The sequence below is a fragment of the Cucurbita pepo genome, chromosome LG17 (genome assembly GCF_002806865.2).
Source record: "Cucurbita pepo subsp. pepo cultivar mu-cu-16 chromosome LG17, ASM280686v2, whole genome shotgun sequence".
NCBI lineage: Eukaryota > Viridiplantae > Streptophyta > Magnoliopsida > Cucurbitales > Cucurbitaceae > Cucurbita > Cucurbita pepo.
The window spans coordinates 2,504,638-2,520,946 of record NC_036654.1 but is presented as its reverse complement, the minus strand read 5'-3'; the positions used below and the strand labels follow the sequence as shown (position 1 = coordinate 2,520,946).

General features: G+C 34.1%; 5 protein-coding genes across 5 annotated transcripts in view; 2 read left to right on the top strand and 3 right to left on the bottom strand.

Annotated features, from left to right (window-relative positions):
* Positions 1-2,017, bottom strand: part of LOC111778254 (O-glucosyltransferase rumi homolog) — a 3,971-nt gene extending 1,954 nt beyond the window's left edge. Inside the window, exons 1-4 of the mRNA XM_023657962.1 lie at positions 1,755-2,017; positions 1,178-1,644; positions 447-639; positions 213-277 (exon numbers count right to left, since the gene is read on the bottom strand). Of these exons, the coding sequence (XP_023513730.1) occupies positions 213-277; positions 447-639; positions 1,178-1,644; positions 1,755-1,937 (908 nt within the window). The 5' untranslated portion in view covers positions 1,938-2,017. The remainder of the gene's footprint in view (positions 1-212; positions 278-446; positions 640-1,177; positions 1,645-1,754) is intronic.
* A 1,918-nt stretch (positions 2,018-3,935) lies between these two features.
* LOC111778320 (O-glucosyltransferase rumi homolog) lies at positions 3,936-5,860 on the bottom strand. Its single transcript, XM_023658063.1, has 5 exons — positions 5,628-5,860; positions 5,026-5,471; positions 4,782-4,974; positions 4,435-4,710; positions 3,936-4,367 (listed from the first exon to the last, which is right to left on the bottom strand). Exons 1-5 carry the CDS (start codon positions 5,769-5,771, stop codon positions 4,023-4,025), a joined length of 1,404 nt encoding a protein of 467 aa, XP_023513831.1. The 5' UTR covers positions 5,772-5,860; the 3' UTR covers positions 3,936-4,022.
* A 1,422-nt stretch (positions 5,861-7,282) lies between these two features.
* Positions 7,283-9,834, top strand: LOC111778309. The gene is made up of 4 exons (XM_023658044.1): positions 7,283-7,637; positions 7,925-8,074; positions 8,166-8,236; positions 9,489-9,834. Exons 1-4 carry the CDS (start codon positions 7,307-7,309, stop codon positions 9,699-9,701), a joined length of 765 nt encoding a protein of 254 aa, XP_023513812.1. The 5' UTR covers positions 7,283-7,306; the 3' UTR covers positions 9,702-9,834.
* Positions 9,835-10,632: 798 nt separating this feature from the next.
* Positions 10,633-12,392, top strand: LOC111779246. Its single transcript, XM_023659359.1, has 4 exons — positions 10,633-10,973; positions 11,370-11,519; positions 11,592-11,680; positions 12,012-12,392. Exons 1-4 carry the CDS (start codon positions 10,655-10,657, stop codon positions 12,309-12,311), a joined length of 858 nt encoding a protein of 285 aa, XP_023515127.1. The 5' UTR covers positions 10,633-10,654; the 3' UTR covers positions 12,312-12,392.
* A 1,900-nt stretch (positions 12,393-14,292) lies between these two features.
* LOC111778745 lies at positions 14,293-15,454 on the bottom strand. Its single transcript, XM_023658717.1, has 4 exons — positions 15,364-15,454; positions 15,111-15,251; positions 14,950-15,020; positions 14,293-14,496 (listed from the first exon to the last, which is right to left on the bottom strand). The coding sequence occupies exons 1-4, from the start codon at positions 15,452-15,454 to the stop codon at positions 14,293-14,295; spliced, it is 507 nt and encodes a 168-aa protein (XP_023514485.1).
* Between the last annotated feature and the right edge of the window lie 855 nt (positions 15,455-16,309).

Sequence of the window (16,309 nt, the reverse complement as noted above, 5' to 3'; positions counted from 1 at the left end):
GTGACATGCTTAATTTCATTATAAAAAAAAAAAAAAAAACATGCATTTGTATTAATATTTTAAAATATATATATATATAAGAATTAAAAATGGTTTTGATTTATGAAATTAAGGCCTAATCAAGAACAAAATAAAATAAAAGATGCTGAAGTATAATAGAATTTATTTAATTATTTAATTAATTATTTTTGAAAAGAGAATGAATGAGCCACCTGTGTGTACATTGGTCTTCTAGTTTTGATTGCTTGAACCCTTGTCTAGATTCTTTACTCCAATCCTTCAAACAAAATTATTTTTTCAATAACAATTTACATCCAAATTTAGTTCATTTCAAATTTTAAATTATTTTAATTATACCCTAAACTTTCATTTAATTATTTATAGATAATGTAAATAATAATAATAATAATAATAATAATAATAATAAAAAAGAGGGAGGGAGTGACCTGAGCATACACGAGAGTGCCCCAGTTGTGGTGCTGTGTGAGATTGCATTTGAGAAGGTCTTTCCTGGAGCGGTGCACCTCTGGGTTCCCTTTCCAGTATGCAAACGGCACCCTGTCCTCCCATTTTGTTCTTTTGTTCCCTTCTCTTATGTCCTCCAATATCTTTCTCCATGGCTTTATGTTTAGTTCCACCCTTTTAACACACGTCAACCAAATAAGAAACGCTCGTACTCTAATTTTTTGAAAAAGTGGGATTCATAAATCAAATATCCTTTCCGAGATTTCATAATCTATGAAATTTGTTGGATGATGGAAGTCGCACCTCGGCTAGTTTAAGGAATGATCATGGGTTTATAAGTGAGGAGGACTAACTCCATTGGTACGAGGCCTTTTGGGGAAGTCCAAAGCAAAACCATGAGAGCTTAGGCTCAAAGTGGACAATATCATACCATTGTGGAAAGTCGTGTTCGTTTAACATGGTATAAGAGTTATGCCCTAAACTTAGTCGTGCCAACAGATTGGTAAATCCTCAAATATCGAACAAAGAACTCCAAAAGAAAAGGAGTCGAGCTTCGATTAAAGAGAGGTGTTGGATGATGAAAGTCCCACCCCGGCTAATTTAGGGAATGATCATGGGTTTATAAGTGAGGAATACTAACTCCGAGTAGGGTTCGTTTAACCAAATTAAAAAATAAAAGATAAATAAATAAAGTGGGAAAAAGAATAATTACCATCCCCAAAAGGACCAATCAGGAAAAGCAATATCCAAACTGGACTCATCGGAGCAATAACCGAAGAGCGGAGGTAGGACCGACCATTGACCCCAAAAGTCATTTAATCGGACGACTGGGAGATCATCACAATTAAACATGAGTTCAAGATCCGGCAATTTCCCAGGATGCCATCTAACAAGCTGCAAAATCCCCCATAATGTGAACACATCTCTGGTCTGAAATGCATTCATATATTTCTCAACATACACCCGCCCGTCCAGGATTACTACTCTGAAATGAGCCGTTTTCCGGGCCCGCTCCAACATTTCTCTTGTAATACCCGTCTCTCTCCAATGCCGTAGATCTTCATGAATCCAACGGAAGTAAGGCGGACACGTAGCATCCGATGGACGGTATAGATTTACGCCGCTCAAATTTGACTTATAGTCTTCATTTCCAATCCCTTTCTCCCACCAGTATGTTGGCTGCCAAACAAATAAATATTAAATTAATAAAAAATTAATTAATTAAAAAAGTGGAAAGAAAAGGCAACGTTGATATCGATGAAGAAAAGGGCAGAAGGATTAGAACATACCGCTTTGATCCATTGCAGCCGGAGGTAGAAGCCGACGAGGAAGACGCAGAAGACGAAGGCGAGGGTCTTGAAGGTGGGCTTGTGGGCGAGCGAGCAGCATCGCCATCTGGGGGGTTGAGCGTCGGAGGAATAGGAATCACAGCACAAGATTTGGTGCACGAATCTATCCACACAGCGCTTCATCGCTTACACAGAGAGAGAGGAAATGAATGGGATGGGGGCTTTAAATTTCGCAATGTAATGAGGGGACGACATCACGTTTTGATGGCTATACTTTTGTTTCATTAACAAATTCTTTTTTTTTTAAAATACCCTCAATTAATCCCTATTGGCTCCCCCAAAAGTCTGCTTTTATTTTTTTATTTGTTTATTTATTTATTTATTTATTTATTTATTTATTTATTTATTTATTTATTTATTTATTTATTTATTTATATACTGGACATGTCAAGTGGGGATAAATTATTTTATAAAGCAGGCTTATTTTTGGATCGATACCATCAATATTTATTTTTGGATAATTATTTTTTTAATTAAATTATTGGGCTTTGTATTAAATAATCTTCAAGCTAGTCTTTGGTACTTATAAATAATGATGGAGAGAATTTTAAAATAAATATTTATGATTTTCGTGTATTTATGACGGATTAAAATTCTAGAATTGAAGTGCTTGAAAGTTATATTAATTTGGGTATTCTCAATAATACTTAAGGATAGGAATTTCGAAATGTCTTTTAACACTGCAAATGGTCGAATTTAGCCTTCAAGACATGTTGTGGATAATACAGATTGTATGACAATTCAGGGGTAATATTGTCATTTTCATTTTTATTTCCCTGTCAAGCTTAAGAAATTAATAAACTGTGATTTCCACCCAAAAAATAAAATAATAATAAAAAAATAATAATAAGAGTCAGTCTACCAACGTTGACTTCAATGGTCCTTTTCTTCATGCCCCTCTTAACACGGAGATATTTTTTTTTTCCTTTTGTAATGTTAAAGTTCTAAACTTTTTAATAAGCGACTCGGTCCGTCTTTAAATCATCTATTTACTGGTAAGAATGTTGCATGAACTTCATATAGTATTGATAATCTAATTCTGTTACACGTGAAAATAAAAATAATTAATATATGTCTTATTTAAAAATAATTTAATTTTTAGCGTTTTGTTTAGGCTATTAAGTTTGTTATTTAAGTAAACTAATTCAAATTTTGAAAATAAAAAATAATAATTTTCAAAAGTTTTTTATTTTTTTAAGAAAAAATGTTTTAATATTTAAAAAAAAAAATGTTATATATATATATATATATATATATATATATATATGAAGGGTAAAACACGGGAAGAAGAAATAATTAGCTTTTTGTATGTAGAAATAAATAAATAAATAATAATAATCGGAAACTTGTCTTTGAGACTATTCTTCCTCAATAATTTTGTTTCTTAGTAAGTTAGGTTGTCGGTCCTGACTTATTTTACGTCTACTTGTTTGTTTTTGGCAACAGTTTACTAGGTATGATTGTCACTATCGCTCCAAGAGAATGGGTCTGTTACTTGTTGGTTTATGGCAACGACGATTATAGTCGTTGGAAATGAGTGTACATGCTTTGAGAAAAAAGAGAGACATTATGTGCATTCAAGAAGTTCAAAAAACTTGGATGAAAACGGGTGGATCACAAGCTGAAATTCTTGCATATCGATCGAGGTGACGAGTTCTTATCCTAGAATTTCTCAAAATTTTGCAGAGAGGAAGGTATCAAGCGTCAACTCACCACATCGTACACTCTACAACAAAACGACTTGGTTAAGCGAAGAAACTGCATCATAATGAACATTACCGAAAGTTTACTCAAGAGCATCCAAGTCCCGACGATTTTCTAGAGTGAGACAATACAACATGCGGGTTTATCTTCTAAATTGTTTATCGACAAAAGCTATGGATACGCATACCCCTACGAAACATGGTTCCATCCTAAATTGTTGAAAGTATGTGATTCTTCTCAAAATACATCCACAGGGTCTGCCTATGTTAAAAAACCTGAATCCATGTAGTAGTTTTGACACTTTTTGGAGTCGATTTCATATTCAGTAGAATAGTTTTTTCATAATAATTATCTCGATATATGATACTGCCTGATGATGAATAATTTTCTAATTACAGTGTTATATGCTATGGTATCGAATTCAAAACCATAGTATATATATGGTCATAAGTAGTATCCAATTTACATCCTCACCTCTAGTAATGTAAATACATATTATTTATTTTAATTTCCCTTCCTCTCATTTTCCCAAATTTCAACTTTCTTTAGTGCATTTAATTTCTTGTCTTCAAACTCCCTCAGGACCGTTGGATCATTAGGCGCCAAATTGCACGGCTCAAACTTGCTCCGAGACTTCTCCAACGAATCTTCCATAAATTTCTTATGCAACCCATTGGCGGCGGCGATCATCGTCTCAGGCCTAAGCTCCACCGCACCGGCAGGAACCGACGGCCGAAATTTGAGAAGCTTGCTGTATTCGTTGAGTAAGTGGAACATGTAATCATACACTAATTCCATCTTAACATTCTCTTGCAAGTACTTGCTCCCATCCTCTCCTATTGCTTGTGCCTGTAATTAAATTTTGATATAGCTCATTTCCATTTAGGTCGTAAATTAAAATTCTACATTCGAATACCTGATTTGTATGATTGTTACCCCATTCGACAGCAAATTTGAGAGAAGAACATTTGGATCGATCATTAATAGGCCAAAAGTGCTCCAAAGGAAGCATTCCCCTAATGAAGAAATCAAAGAACCTTGGCTTCACGTACAACGTCATTGAGTCGCATGACATTATGTACTTCTCACTCACCGACCACGCCCATCCTTCTATGTAAATCTTGTACCTGTGCGTGCATTGATCTTCCAAATTTGATTGTTTGTACCCTTCTTTTGACTCTTTATCCCAATCCTTAGAACAAAATCAGGGGATAACTTAAATAAAATTGGTTATATAAAATGAAAATAGAAATAGGAAATTACCTGAGGATATAAAAGAGTGTCCCAATTTTGGTGTTGGGTGAGATTGCATTTGAGAAGGTCTCCCCTAGAGGGATCAACATGTGGGTTACCCTTCCAATAAGCAAAGGGCACCCTCTCCTTCCATTTGGTTCTTTTGTTCCCTTCCTTTATGTCCTCCAATACCTTCCTCCATGGCTTTATGTTTATCTCCGCCCTTNAAAAAAAAAAAAAAAAAAAAAGATTAGTGGAAAAAAGAAATAATTACCAACCCCAGAAGGACCAATCAGGGAAAACAATATCCAAGCTGGAGTCATCGGAGCAGTAGCGGAACAATGGAGGTGGGTCCGCCAATGGACCACTAAAGTCTTTAGATCGGACGACTGGGCGATCATCACAGTCAAACATGAGTTCAAGATCTGGCAATTTCCCAGGGTACCATCTCGCAAGTTGCAAAATCCCCCACATGGTGAACAGATCTCTGGTCTGGATTGAGCCTTTATATTTCTCCACATACACCCGCCCGTCCACGATTATCACCTTGAAATTGGCCGTTTTGCGGGCCCCTTCCACCATTTTCTTAGTGATCCCCTTGTTTCTCCATGGCCGTAGATCTTCATGGATCCAACGGAAGTGCGGTGGGCAAGTGGCATTAGATGGACGGTACAGATTTGACCTGTGCTCTGCCATCGCTTTCCCCCTCCAATATATGGGCTGCGGACAGAAATAACAATAATAATAATAATAATAACAAAATTTAATAAAATAGTAAGTCCATTTTGGTTAGATTTAGAAGAGAATAGGTATAAAAATATTTGAATTATTCGAATAAATCAACAAAGTTAGAGCATAGTTTAATTGAGTACAAACCGGTTTAACCCATCCGATGCGCACGAATAAGCCGAGGAGGAGGAGGAAGGAGAAGATAAGAACCACGGTGGTTCTGAAGGTAGGATGGTTGTTGTCGAAGGAACGCCATGATCTTGAGCAGAAGATTTGTGGCGGAGTTTTCATTGGTATAAACTAAGAATTGTAGAGAGGGAGAGAGAAAAATGGTTTGAAATGAATAGAAGGGAGAGTTGAAACGGAAGAGAACAAAAAGGGTGGGATTTAAATTGTGATTTAAACCCAAAAAATCACGTTAAAATGCTTCTACTTTCCTTTTATAAAAATTCAACCACAATAAAGTTTTTTATTTTTTTTATTATTATTTTTTTCTTTAGTGGTAAATGACAAAAGCAAATGGTATATTTATTTATTTATTTATGCCATAAATTATATTTTTTAAATTTTATATGCTTGAATTTTAAGAGTTTTAATTATATTCTGTACCAATAATAATAATAATAATAAAAAAAAGCTTTAAAATATTCTTGCCCTAATATTGAAAATGTAATATTCTTAATTTTTTTTAAAAAGTATTTAAAAAAATTTATTAATATTTTTAATTTTTTAATTTTTTTTAAAAATTTTTTAGAATGAGCCTCCTTAAGGCTAGGAAAGATGACAATAAATTGTAAAGATATATTTTAGGTGGGGAGTAGTGAAATAAATTAATTATATTTAATATATCAATTCGATTATCATATTAATTATTTGTATTTAAAATTTGTATAATTTTATTAAAATAATTATCTAATAAATAAACTCAACCACCTCAAATTTAAGGCATTGAAAATTAAATCAAAGTTTAATGCGTTACAATTATTTTAGTAATTTGACTTCATAAAAATAAATAATTAATTATTTAAATTTAATTAATTCATAAATAATTACGAGAACTAAAAAAAAATTATTTATTTATATAAACTTATGATAATATTCTCTTAATTTATTTTATTTTGAATAAATTATATTATTAATTGATCTTAAGTATTAAAAGTTTAATGGGTTAATTTTATTTTGGACTAAAAAAATTACGATACGAAACTTAATATTTAAAAAATAAAACTAATTTTTGACAAGACATCAATTTTTGCATTCTCAATAATACTTAGAAGGGATAGGATTGGAATCTAGAAAAGTCAAACACTATAAATAGTCAAAAGTAGCCTTCAAAACGTATGGAAGACTAAGGGGCAAAGTTGTCATTTCACTTGAGCTTTCCCTGTCAAGTCCAAGGAAATAACAAACTAAGGACTAGAAAAGTCAAGCCAACCAAGGTAGATATCAGTGGTCCCCTCTTTTCATGCCCCCACTAATATACGTGTTCTAAGAAACAGAGGATATTCCTTTAAATCGACGGTGAAGATTCTTTCTTAAATCGTTTGGCAGATCGAAATAAAAAATATAAATTCTTGGACTTAATATCGGTCGTTCACTCTAATTACATTAATAAAAATTATTAAATATGTATATATAATTATTTATTAAAAATAAAATAACAATCAATTAAATTGTATACCATATATATTATATTTGATATTTTATTATAAAATATTTTTTTTATTTATTATTCTTTTCATATCTTTATAATTTATTTTATTATAAATAAGATAATTTTGATAAATTTTCTCCTTCCCCGCCATTTTCCCTCTCTCTGTATCACCATGCTTACGATTCAGGTTGCAGAGGTGGAAGTGTTGAAGAACAATCTTCTTCCACTTCTCCAAATTTCACACCACGCCGATTTCAGATTCTCCCGTTCAACCGTCTCCTTCACTGTCGCCGGCTCCCACAACTCCTCTCTCATTTTCGCACGCCTTGAGGTATTTCACCCTTTCTTCATCCTCTTGTCCTCCAATCACCCTCGAGAGTTCCATTCCTGTATTCAGATCGACAGTTTATTCCTAGCCACCTTCATTACCGGCACCGACGATCGCCTCTTGACCATTTTCATGCCCGATGATCATACCTTCTCTAATCTCGTTTTCACCACATGTACGGTTCTCATTCTTTTATTTTTTCTTGATGAATCTGCGATTTCTTGTTTGTAATTTTTAGATTCAGGGGAAATTTCAATCGCGTTTATTTTTAGGGTTTTGTTTTTCTTCGATTGTGCTTGGGAATGGATCTCGTGTAGGAATTGGATTGATTGTAAACAAAAGCCCTAAAGTTCCGATTCGATTAGATTAGATTTGGTTAAACCTGTCAATTACAAGATTGTGTTGATTTCCGTTTCTTCGTCTTTCTTGAATCTAGGTCGTAATTGTTGGTATTGATTTCAGGCGTTGGGCATTTGGAATATTGCTCTCCGATGCAGATGGGACCTCCCCTAAATATTCAAGTGGCCTCAATGGCCGGCGGACTATTTGTGGCCGTTAACGCAGAATGGTTCAGAGACGTTGCAACAAGATTATCTGCCTTCAGTACTAAAAGTAAATCAATTTCTTCTCCCCTTATGGAGTTTTACGTTTATTTGCTTATCTTCCTTCTTGTAAGTTTATGAAAGCTTGTCTTCTGGAACAGTCTCGGTTACTGCAAAGGATTCAGAAGTGAAATTCTATGCTGCACAGATGGATTTTGTGATTCCTGTTGAGGTACACTATATTTATCCCTTGGTAGTTGAGGATACTTTTCAAGTGTCTGAATTGAAACCATTCCTTTCATGGGCTTTTCTTAAGAATAAAAAGAAACGATTATATGAGAGATCACTATTAGGAATCACGACTTTCTACAATGATATGATATTGTACACTTTGAGCATAAGCTCTCATGGCTTTGTTTTGGGCTTCCCAAAAGGCCACGTACCGTACCAATAGAGATATATTCCTTATTATTCGCTAAATTAGCCCATGTGGGGACTCCCTCCCGACAATCCTCAACAATCCTCCCCTCGAACAAAGTACACTATAGAGCCTCCACTTAATCGAGGCCCAACTCCTTCCCTGGAGTCCTAGAACAAAGTACACCCTTTGTTCGACACCGGAGGATTCTATTGATATGGCTAAACTAAGGGCATGACTCTGATACTATGTTAGGAATTACAACTTTCCGCAATGATATGATATTGTACACTTTGAGCATGAGCTCTCATGTCTTTGCTTTGGGCTTTCCCAAAAGGTCACATACCAATAAAGCCCCAAAAGGTCACGTACCAATGAAGATGTATTCCTTATTATTCCCTAAATTAGCCCATGTAGGGATTCCCTCTCGACAATTCTCAACAGTAGAGCCTCCCCTTAATCGAGGCCCAACTCCTTCCCTGGAGTCCTCGAACAAAGTACACCCTTTGTTCAACATTTGAGGATAATATTAACATGGCTAAGTTAAGGACATGACTCCGATGCCATGTTAGGAATCACGACTCTCTACAATGATATGGTATTGTCCACTTTGAGCATAACCTCTCATGGATTTGCTTTGGGTTTCTCCAAAAAGCCTCGTACCAATGGAGATATATTCTTTACTTATAAACCCATGATTATTCCCTAAATTAGGCAACGTGGGACTTCCTCCCGACAATTCTCAACAATCATGTGTTCAAATTTTTATTGCATACTTTCTTTCCTCGATATTGATAATCACTTGTTACATTTTAGGCCAAATGGACTCATGTTCTATGTTTGAACTTTTCGTATGTTATTTCTTTCTTGATTAACATCGATAGGCTCTTGTTCAACTGTATCATGATTTCCAAGCTCATAAATTGAGTGTTTACAATGCAAATAAATGATCTAATATATGAAGATCTATAGACTTAATCTTTTAGGAACTAATTTAGGAGCCTAGAAATGAAGATTTGGTCAAGAATACCGAAAAATGATCAAATATATCATACTTGTATGCCAGGGGAACCGGTGCAGAGTTGAAGGAACATTGGGCGGTGGAGTCCGATTTGAAGTGAGTGTGATACCGTTGCAATTTTTCATCCGAGCATCACAGCTTGACAAGATGGTGTATTTCTATGGGTCAACTGAGAAGAACACTTTAGTGGTATTCGAGACTGGGTATTGGACCAACATTGTGGCCAGTAACCCACAAGATCGCTGGGAACAACTTTAGAAGAAGTCTTTTACTTTCCTTCTCTCCCCCAAATAGAATTGGACGAAGCTATTAGAATGGCAGTCAAATGTGCATATAAGTATATTACCAATATGTTCATTCTTTCATTCTCCATATTTTTTCTCTTCTATCATTTGTTCATTCATTCATGATTAAAACTTCATCATCTCAATTTTTTAACTTTTTAGATTTTCTGTTCATTTTATTTGAGGGAACTCACTCCAAATTAGAAGAGAATGGAAAAGGAAGCGGATAACATTTTTTTCTTGTTAAATAAATGGAGTTGGTGACAGGATTATATTTTTCGTCCTAGCCCAATTCTCCGCTCTACCCGTTCTCGTTTTCATCCATGCTTAATATAAATATATTTTTAACCCATTAAAATAAATATAGAGATACAGAGATAATAATGTTAGCTTTGTTGGTGGACTGAAATTGATAATTTCAAAATTGTAAATTTGAATTTAAAATAAGATAGTTAATGCAACACATGTAAATATCTATGACAGTAAATTAAGATGAGTAATTTCTAATTTTTAAACCTTAGTTGTAAATGAATTTCCTTCATTTATTGGATACACATTTCTTCTAATAATAAATAATTTTCTTACATAATAAAATGCCAAATAATTAGTGTTCTTTATTTTATAAAATTTCTTCTAAGTAATCCTTATGTCAATTTTTATTTGGTTAGACTTATTTTACATTATTTAAAATTAACTATTATTATTTTATTTTTTAATTTGATTAATAATTCAAATATTTCGGAGGAATAAGGAAAAATAAATACAATTTTCATAAATATTGCTTTAAAAAAAAATGAAACTATTTTAGGTGTAAATTAAAATTACAAGATTCCGTGCAACGCACGTGTTTGTTTGTACATATAAAAGGAGATGAAACGTGGTTGAAGTTTGAACCTCCCCGCCATTTCTGGTTCAGTCTCTCCCACCATGTTTACGCTTCAGATTCTTGGATTGGGTGAACTGAGGAGCTCCATCGTCCAACTTCTTCCCCTTTCTAACATTGCCAATCTCCGATGCTCCAAATTCTCGGTGTCCCTCACTGTCTCATATTCCGATGAATCCCATTTCTTGGTTGCAGCCTTCCAAATGTTCGATCCATTCTTCACCATCTTCTCCGCTCGCGATGGCAATTACAATCTCAACATCGATCTTCAAGAACTCTCTCAGATTATCTTGGAAGACGATCTTTTCTTGACCATTCTTGTTCCGAGTGTCGTCTCATCCGCCAGCCTTATTTCTTTAACTAGTACGTTCTGTTTCCTTTCACATTTTCATTTCCTAATAAGAATCTTGATTCTCATTGTATTGTGTTGTAGTTCTTCTTATGATCCATAATTTGTTTGGTTTGATTTGATTTCTTCAATTTGAGCAAAGACGATTAATCGAACTGTTATGAATTGAATGAGAAAAAAAGCCCTAAATTAGCATTTCGATGAGAGTATCAAACTCATCAATTCGAGATTGTTTTACCTGATTCGAGTTCTTAATTGTTATAATTTGATTTCTTCAATTTAAGCGAATATCACGTATGAGTTGAATGAGAAAAAAGCCCTAAGTTAGCATTTCGATTAGAGTATCAAACTAATCAATTTGAGATTGTTTTACCTGATTCGAGTTCTTAATTGCTATAATTTGATTTCAGGGGATGGAGAGTTTCGCTCTCTCGCTTTATTGGGGGCGATGCCTCCCCAAGATATGACAGTGAGCAAATTCGATCTGAATTTGTTTGTGGCAGTTGATGCAGCAAAGCTGAGAGAGATAGCAACACGATTATCTGACCAAAATGGAACAAGTAACTCAACTTCTCTTCCTCATATGTGCACTTAACATATACATAGATTAATGAATCCATCCTCTGCAACAGTTTTTGCTACTGCATCGACTTCACAAGTCATCTTTTATGAAAAAACACGTACAGGGGAGATTACTGGGGTGACTGTTCTTACTGCACAGGTACTATAAATTACAACATTCATGAATTGCATATGTTCCTAAATACATATATAGTCATTACGGTGAATTGCATATGTTCCTAAATACACGGATCTCCACAGTGGTATGATATTATCTGATTAGAGTATAAGCTCTTATATGATTTTACTTTTGGTTTTTCCAAAAAACCTCGTATGAATAGAAATGTATTCTTTACTTATAAACTTGTGATCCCATCTCCTTAATTAGTCAATGTGTGACTTTCTCCTAACCATCCTTTACCGGTTCTATCTATACTTAGATAATCTAATATCTAAAGTTGTGATTGATACTAAAGCTATTGTTGGTGCAGAGAAGGGAGTGCTTGGGGGGAGGTTTTGATGACAGAGTAGATGAAATAAACTTTTCATTTGCTCTGAAACCAAAGGCTTTTTTCCATGGTGCATTGGGTGTGACCAAGTTGGTTTGGTTCTTTAAGTCGACACGTTGGAACACAACAATGGTTTGCTTTACCAGAGAATGGAGCAACATTGTGGCCTGTTATCCTAGATACAATTACGTAAGTTCTCTGTTAAATTCCTTTACTCTTGATAGAATTAGGAGAAGGTCATCCAAATTGAAGTCTTTAATGCCTGGATATCTATGGAAATAGCCTATGATGAATTTTATGTATATGCTTTATGTACCCCATTTGAAGAGATTCTCATAGTAAATTTTTCTTTTTTTTTTTCTTTTGTGATTTTTGAACATATTTGCGAGAACATAACTATCATATTGATATCTAGATCTTACCATTTTTGGTTATATGAATTTTTGCCATATTAATATCAAGATGGGCTGTATAGATATTTTAAACTATGGTTTTTGGCTATATCGACTTAGAACTGAGCTAAAGTTATGTCAAGATGGGCAAAATTGATATTTTAAATCTTGATTTTTGGTTATATCGATACTGAGATGGGCGAAATTAATATTTTAATATTTGATTTTTAAAAAATCATTTTGGGTTCTATATGCCTTAGGTCTATACACTTTTATATGTTATTTTTTTGTTGAATCAAATAATCTTATTTTCATAAAAGTCTATAGACCAAGTTAGCATATTTGCAAAAACGAGAATAAAGATCAAGTTAGCCTTGAAAGATGGTTGATAGTTATGTCACTCATGATTAATAATTTAATTTCTAAAAAATTCAGAGTTATTACTATAATATATAAATATACGAGAGGATCATATTTAAATAATAATTTAAAAAATTTATAGTATATGAATCAAGTTTGTTGTCTTTTAACTTAGTACCACTATTAATATGATCCATTTAATAATTGTTACAAACGATTTAACGATTTGATCAAAACTGTTTATATTAGAAATGTGAGTAATCACATCCTATATAATAAATTTACATAAACATAAACCATGAAATATTTTACTTCTATTTATAAATTGAATGATTAAAAAAATTAATATTTCAAGAAGTAATGTAATTGGAAAACAAGATAGCTTTTTTAATTTATTGCAATAATTTTAGGAGTTGTGTAGTTGATGAATTGAAAGTTTTAAGTGATAATTACAACCAAAGCAAAGCATGGTTGTATTACATTTTTATTTGAGATTAAACTATTAATGTAGCAAGCCTTAGTGTTATAAAAATTATGTATATTTTTCTTATATGGTGTGACAAAGCTTAAACTATGAGAATATTTGTTTATAAAAATAATATGAAACTGTGAAATCAACTCGATTATATAAAATGAATTTTACATAACCTAACCACTAATCAAATTTTTTTTTTACAATATGGTTTAATTACATGACTTTCTCTAAAATCGTAGGAAGGCTTTAGGTTTGACCATGGTTGTAAATTATACAAAAATGTGTTATGACATGTAAAGACAAAACATTAGATCCAAGTGAAAAAATTGAGAAATCTATAATGGAGATATGATATTGTCCCGCATAAACTTTTGTAGCTTTGTTTTGGGCTTTCTTGAAAGACCTCATGCCAATGTAAATGTATTCCTTACTTGTAAACTCATGATCATTCGTTAAATTAGCAACGTGGGACTCCCTCCCAACAATCCTCCCACATTGCTGGCCAAGAAACCTGAAGTTGTGCGAGTGTAAGGTAAAAAGGCGTGCTATTATGATGTTGATGAGGCATAGATCACACTATCGCCTAAGGTGTTGTCAAGAGAGAGAGAGAGAGAGATCGTAGAAGAATGTGAGCTCATTAGATCTAATGGCACCATAATGAGATGATGTTGAAGAAGACTCGTCACTATTAGGAATTACAAACCTCCACAATAGTATGATATTATCCCCTTTGAGCATAAACTTCTCATATTTTTGTTTTTAGTTCCCCCAAAAGGTCTCGTATCAATAGAGATAGTATCATTTGCTTATAAACTTATGAAAAACCCTTAATTAGCCAACCTGAGATTCCTCTCAACAATCTTTTAATAGTCACATCATTACTTCTCTTAAGGTCGAGCTGTCATTGCTTGTCAATTGGTTCACATGTTATCCCTATAATCATATTCATCGTCTATTTAACCAAAAAATTTTATTGTTGTTCTTAAGTTGGATCCTTGATATAAAAAAAAAAAACCCAAAATTTAATTTCCATACATCACCCTCTTGGGGAAAAATAGACACAAAATTGTGCATACAATCCAATTGGAGCAATGATTATACTATAGGCCTTAGCTGACTTGAACAACCATATCCTTTTCGATTGACGTGCCAAATCCCGAAAAAAAATTATGGGACTGAGAGAAACAAAGAATCGAGTTTCTTGGCTTCTTGAAAGGCCTCCAATCATGCACTCTCTTCTCTGCACAAATGCATACCGAATCAAGAAATATATTAACAACAATGGTTCCATGAAGGTTAATGAGAAAGAAGTTCCACATTAGCTAATTTAGAGAATGATCACGACAATTATAAGTAATACATCTCCATTGGTATGTGGCCTTTAAGGGAACCTCAAAGCAAAGCTACGAGAGTTTATACTCAAAGTAGACAATATCATACCATTGTGGAGATCAGTAATTCCTAACATTGTATTAGAGTCATGCTCCTAACAATGTCGAACAAAGATATTGTGAGTTTCGAAGGTGTAGTCAAAAGTGACTCAAGTATCGAACAAAGAGTGTACTTTGTTCGAGAGCTCCATAGGCCTCATGATAGTGTACTTTGTTCGAGGGGAGGATTGTTGAGAATTAATAGGAGGAGTCCCACAGTGGCTAATTTAGGGCCCTCATTCCAAATAGATTCTACAATATACCTCTTTTACGAGACTAATCTCCTTAGCTTCCATAGTGAACTTGACTTGTGAATTCGTTAGAGTAACGAGAGCTGATGAGACAAAAACAACCATACACTTCCAATAAATTATTTGTTTGAAGTAATATGATAGAAGGAAGAAGAATTGATGTTATATGTCACCAGTGGAATCATTTAAATCGGTTGCAATGCGTTCAAACACTTCCGAATCAATTGAGACAAAGATTCCATAATCAATTTCGCCCACATCCTTCTCTCTTGAAGGTAGCAATGACAATTGACGAACCTGTTCTTCCCCAATCCCTTGAAGTTAAATGGGTATCAGCTTTAAAGAATTTGCAAGAAAGATGAACAAGGGTGTTCTTGAAATCAAAAGAAATTATGAAAATTGTAACAAAGATTCAATTTTGCTTACTTGAATTGTGGAATTGAAGGAGCATTTGATTTAGGGAATTCCGAAGAGAGAGAGTGATTGAAGTGTATAAGATGCGTTTCATAGCCTTCATTGTGTCGTGAAAGAATTTGATGGGAATTTGGAATTGGTAAATTTGGTTGCATTGAAAATGGTTGAAGAATGGAGGCATAATTTGGAGAGATGTAATGATGTAAGGGAAATGGCGAGAGGTTATTAAAGAGAACATCCTTGGCGTGCACTTCATATCGGCTGTCTCATGCCATCGAACCAAGATGAAGGTTGCATTCAAAAGAGTAGCGGTGTCGTCCAGCCTCAAGTCTAGCATGCTGATGCCTTTCAGTTTCAAGTTTCTTATGTTTTCAACCATTGATGCGATGGTTAGCCCATTTTTATACTGCCACCCGTCTCCTGTTTCCTCAATCATAAACTGAGCTTAGTTATAAAAATTCAAGAGAAAAAAAGGGAAACGAAACATTCTTTATAAGGGTGTGAAAACTTTTTCCTAACCGACACGTTCTAAGAATCTTGAAAGGAAGCTCGAAAGTGAAAGCCCAAAGAGGTTCTAAGAATTTTGAGAGGAAGCTCGAAAGTGAAAGTTCAAAGAGGACAATGTTTGCCCGCGGTGGGCTTGGACGGTTACAAATGACATTAGAGCTAGACACTGGGCAGTGGGCCCGTGAGGAGGTGAATTTTGAGATCCTATATCGACTGGAGAGGAGAACGAAACATTTCTTATAAGGATGTGAAAATAGTAACGTTTAAAGAAAGCTCTCATATTAGGGGTTCGAACCCGTTTGAAAGAAACTATGCTCAATTTGGGCTGGACCCACCTCTTGTGTGGGCATAAATGTAGCCAATTTCCCTCCGGAGTATCTATCAAATTGATAGTCCGCGGCCACAGACCGTTCTTTCTCAGTCGCTTGCTTACGATGGGAGATTAACAAAT

Coding starts and splice junctions, on each gene's coding strand:
- LOC111778320 (XM_023658063.1), bottom strand. CDS start 5,771: ATGAAAACTCCGCCACAAATCTTCTGCTCAAGATCATGGCGTTCCTTC. Junction 5,472..5,627: donor GCATCGGATGGGTTAAACCG/GTTTGTACTCAA, acceptor TTCTGTCCGCAG/CCCATATATTGGAGGGGGAA. Junction 4,368..4,434: donor GTAACAATCATACAAATCAG/GTATTCGAATGT, acceptor ATTTAATTACAG/GCACAAGCAATAGGAGAGGA.
- LOC111778309 (XM_023658044.1), top strand. CDS start 7,307: ATGCTTACGATTCAGGTTGCAGAGGTGGAAGTGTTGAAGAACAATCTT. Junction 8,075..8,165: donor ATCTGCCTTCAGTACTAAAA/GTAAATCAATTT, acceptor CTTCTGGAACAG/TCTCGGTTACTGCAAAGGAT. Junction 8,237..9,488: donor ATTTTGTGATTCCTGTTGAG/GTACACTATATT, acceptor CTTGTATGCCAG/GGGAACCGGTGCAGAGTTGA.
- LOC111779246 (XM_023659359.1), top strand. CDS start 10,655: ATGTTTACGCTTCAGATTCTTGGATTGGGTGAACTGAGGAGCTCCATC. Junction 10,974..11,369: donor CAGCCTTATTTCTTTAACTA/GTACGTTCTGTT, acceptor ATTTGATTTCAG/GGGATGGAGAGTTTCGCTCT. Junction 11,681..12,011: donor TGACTGTTCTTACTGCACAG/GTACTATAAATT, acceptor TTGTTGGTGCAG/AGAAGGGAGTGCTTGGGGGG.
- LOC111778745 (XM_023658717.1), bottom strand. CDS start 15,454: ATGAAGGCTATGAAACGCATCTTATACACTTCAATCACTCTCTCTCTT. Junction 15,252..15,363: donor CCTTCAATTCCACAATTCAA/GTAAGCAAAATT, acceptor TTTAACTTCAAG/GGATTGGGGAAGAACAGGTT. Junction 15,021..15,110: donor CGATTTAAATGATTCCACTG/GTGACATATAAC, acceptor TTGTCTCATCAG/CTCTCGTTACTCTAACGAAT.